The sequence below is a fragment of the Nothoprocta perdicaria genome, unplaced genomic scaffold (genome assembly GCF_003342845.1).
Source record: "Nothoprocta perdicaria isolate Ctin4 unplaced genomic scaffold, notPer1 scaffold_686, whole genome shotgun sequence".
NCBI classification, from domain to species: Eukaryota; Metazoa; Chordata; class Aves; order Tinamiformes; family Tinamidae; genus Nothoprocta; species Nothoprocta perdicaria.
In genome coordinates, this window is record NW_020455961.1 from 16,906 (window position 1) to 20,463 (window position 3,558).

Consider the following 3,558-nt stretch of genomic DNA (forward strand, 5'->3'; position numbering starts at 1 on the left):
CCCTATAGCTCCCACAGCCCCTAGAGCCCCTATAGCGCCTAGAGCCCCTATAGCGGCTAGGGCCCCTATAGCTCCCACAGCCCCTAGAGCCCCTAGAGCCCCTATAGCGCCCACCTGCCATTGTGTGCCATATGGATCCTCTTGCTGGGCCAGGAGCAGCCCCCCTATAGCCCCCACACTCCCTGTAGCCCGCTATAGCGCCCACCTGCCGTTGTGGGCCATGCGGATCCGCTTGCTGGGCCGGGAGCAGCCCCTATAGCCCCCCATACCGCCTGTATCCCTATAGCGCCCACCTGCCGTTGTGGGCCATGCGGATCCGCTTGCTGGGCCGCACCTCCACGCCGTTCTTGTACCACTTGCCCGTCACCTTCTCGTCCGACACCTCGCACTTGAACACGGCCTGCTCGGCCGCCCGCACCGTCAGGTCCGCGATGTCCTGCAGCACCTCCAGCTTCTTCTCTGCGGGGCAAAGGGGGGGCTATGGGAACCCCCTGGGATCCCCCCGGGACCCCCAGGAACCCCCTGAGACCCCCCCTGTACCCCAGAGACCCCCCTCAACCCCCTGCACCCTGCAGCACCTCCAGCTTCTTCTCTGCGGGGCAAAGGGGGGGCTATGGGAACCCCCTGGGATCCCCCCGGGACCCCCAGGACCCCCCGGGACCCCCCAGGGCTCCCCTGTACCCCTGGGACCCACCTGTACCCCCAGGAACCCCCTGCACCCTGCAGCACCTCCAGCTTCTCTGCGGGGGGAGCGGGGCTAAGGGACCACCCTGGGACCCCCCCGGGACCCCCCAGGACCCCCCTGTGCCCCTGGGACCCGCCTCTGCACCCTGCAGCACCTCCAGCTTCTTCTCTGCAGGGCGAGGGGGGGCTATGGGAGCTGCTGACCCCCCCCCAGGACCCTCCTAGGACACCCCCAGGACCACTCTGGGATCCCCGGGACCCCCCGGCACCCCGGGGACGAGCATGGGGACTAGGGACAAGCACGGGGACGCGCGTGGGGACGCGCGTGGGGACAAGCAGGGGGCCGGGGCCGCGCACCTTCCACGATGACCTCGGCCTCGCTCTCGCCGCCGTTGGTCATGAGCTTGTAGTGGCCCGTGTCCTCCTTGGTGGCCTCGTTGATGATCAGGTAGTGCTTCTTGCCGTCCTTCTTGAAGCGGTACTTGAAGGCGTCGTCGCGCGTCAGCTCCACGCCGTCCTTGAGCCTGCGCGCCGGGCACGGCGCGGGGACACCGGGATGGCATGGGGGACACGGCCATAGCATGCGGGACACAGCAGGGACAACAGGGTGGCATGGGGGGGACACGGCAACGGGGTGGATGGGATGGGATGGGATGGGATGGGATGGGATGGGACGGGATGGGATGGGATGGGGGACACGGTGGGGACAATGGGATTGGATGGGGGACATGGCAACGGGGTGGGGACACCAGGATGGGAAGGGGGACACAGCAGGGACAGTGGGATGGGACGAGGGACATGGCAATGGCGTGAGGACATGGCCATAGGATGGGGGACATGGCACGGGGACGTGAGGACCTGGGGATGCAGGGACATGGGGGCACAGGGATATGGGGGCATGGGGACATGGGGATAGAGGGATATGGAGACACAGGGACAAGGGGACATGAGGACATGTGGAGCACAAGGGACATGGAGACACGGGGACATGGGGACACGGGGACATGGGGACATGAGGATGTGTGGAGCACAGAGGACACGGGGACACGGGGACATGGGGACACGGGGACACAGGGACACAGGGACATAGGGACACAGGGACACGGGGATATGGGGACACAGGGACACGGGGACATGGGGACACGGGGACACAGGGACAGGGGGACACAGGGACATGGGGACATGGGGACACAGGGACAGGGGCAGCCCCACATTACCACATGACTTGGGCGCCCTCCTCGGACACCTCGGCCTCCAGTACCACCCGGTCGCCCACGAAGACCTGCTGGTCGTCCAGGCCCTTCTCGATGGTCACGGGGGGCTCTGCGGGGACGCGCGTCACCTCGGGGACATGGGGGGACACGGGGACGGGGGGATACAGGACACGGGGATGTGGGGACATGGGGACACCCAGGGCATGGGGACAGGAAGATTTTGGGGACGTGGGTGTGTCCCCATTCAGCAACACAGGGACATGAGGACATGGGGATGTGGGAGATGCTGGGACACAGGAATGTGGGGGCATGGGGACACTGGGACACGGGGCATTCAGCGACACGGGGACATGAGGACACGGGGATGCCAGGGATGGGGGAGATGTGGGGCCATGGGGCCGTGGGGACGCGGTGACACCGGGGCCATGGGGACACGGTGACGCGGTGGCGGCGTGGCGCACCCTTGACGAAGACCTCGGTGAAGCTCTTCTCGTCGTTGACGCGACACTCGTAGGCGGCATCGTCGGCCAGCGAGCACTTGTGGATGGTCAGGATGCGCTTGAGCCCCACGTTCTCGAACACGTACCTGCACCGCGGGCACCGGGGACACGGGGGACAGGGACACCGGGGACACCGGGGACACGGGGACGCCGGGGACAGGGACGTGGGGGAAGGGACGGACACAGGGGGGACGTGTGGGGAGGACAAGGGGGTGGGAGGACGAGGAGGGGTCACAAAGACAAAAGGGGAGATGTCAGGGGGTGACACAGGGACGGGGAGGGGGACAAGGTCAGAGCAGGAGCCCCCACGGCTCCCGCAGACACCCCCGCTCAGCCCCCCCCATTGCAGAGCCCCAAGAACCCCCTGACCCCCCAGAGCCCCCGGCCCCAATAGCCCCCTGTCCCCCAAATCCCCCCTTGCCCCCCAGTAACTGCCCCCTGCCCCCTATGACCCTCCACCCCCAGAGCGCCCTGTGCCCAGAGCCCCTCCTGCTCCCCAATAATCCCCTTGCTCCCCAAGAACCCCCTTGCTCCCCAACTCCCCCCGCGCCCCCCGCGCCCGGCCGTACTTGGTGCTGGGCTTGAGCAGCTGCCCGTTCTTGTACCACTTGAGGGGCAGGTCGGGGTCGCTCAGCTCCACCACCAGCTTGATCTTGTTGCCCTTGTCCACCTGGTACGCGGGGTCCAGCTTGCGCACGAACGCTGCGGCCCACGGGGACGCGTCACCCGGGGTCCCCATGGGTCACCGGCGGTCACCAGAGTCCCCAGGGGACCCCGCAGCGCCCGCTGCCCTGGCCCCACGTCCCCCGTGACCCTCCATGTCCCTCCACGTCCCCCTGTGTCCCTCCATGTCCCCCCGTGTCCCTCCATGTCCCTTCATGTCCCTCTATCTCCCTGTGTCCCCCGTGTCCCCCATGTACCCTCATGTCTCCTGTCCCCTCTGCATCCCGTCTCTCTTGCGTCCCTCTCCCCCATCCCTGTCTCCTTGTGTCCCCCCATGTCCCCCTTGTGTTCCCCCATTCCTGTCCCCCCATCCCTGTCCCCTTGTGTCCCCTCGTGTCCCCCTGTCCCCATCCCTGTCCCCCATGTCCCCCTTGTGTTCCCCCATTCCTGTCCCCCATCCCTGTCCCCTCGTGTCCCCCTTGTGTCCCCCTGTCCCC

At 67.3% G+C, this 3,558-nt stretch overlaps 1 protein-coding gene across 1 annotated transcript in view; it reads right to left on the bottom strand.

The window, feature by feature from the left end:
- MYBPC2 (myosin binding protein C, fast type) overlaps positions 1-3,558 on the bottom strand; it is a gene marked incomplete at both ends in the record, with an annotated part of 24,892 nt that overhangs the window by 16,824 nt on the left and 4,510 nt on the right. Inside the window, 5 exons of the mRNA XM_026050403.1 lie at positions 294-459; positions 1,042-1,208; positions 1,902-2,007; positions 2,360-2,484; positions 2,968-3,100. Coding sequence (XP_025906188.1) covers positions 294-459; positions 1,042-1,208; positions 1,902-2,007; positions 2,360-2,484; positions 2,968-3,100 — 697 coding nt within the window. The remainder of the gene's footprint in view (positions 1-293; positions 460-1,041; positions 1,209-1,901; positions 2,008-2,359; positions 2,485-2,967; positions 3,101-3,558) is intronic.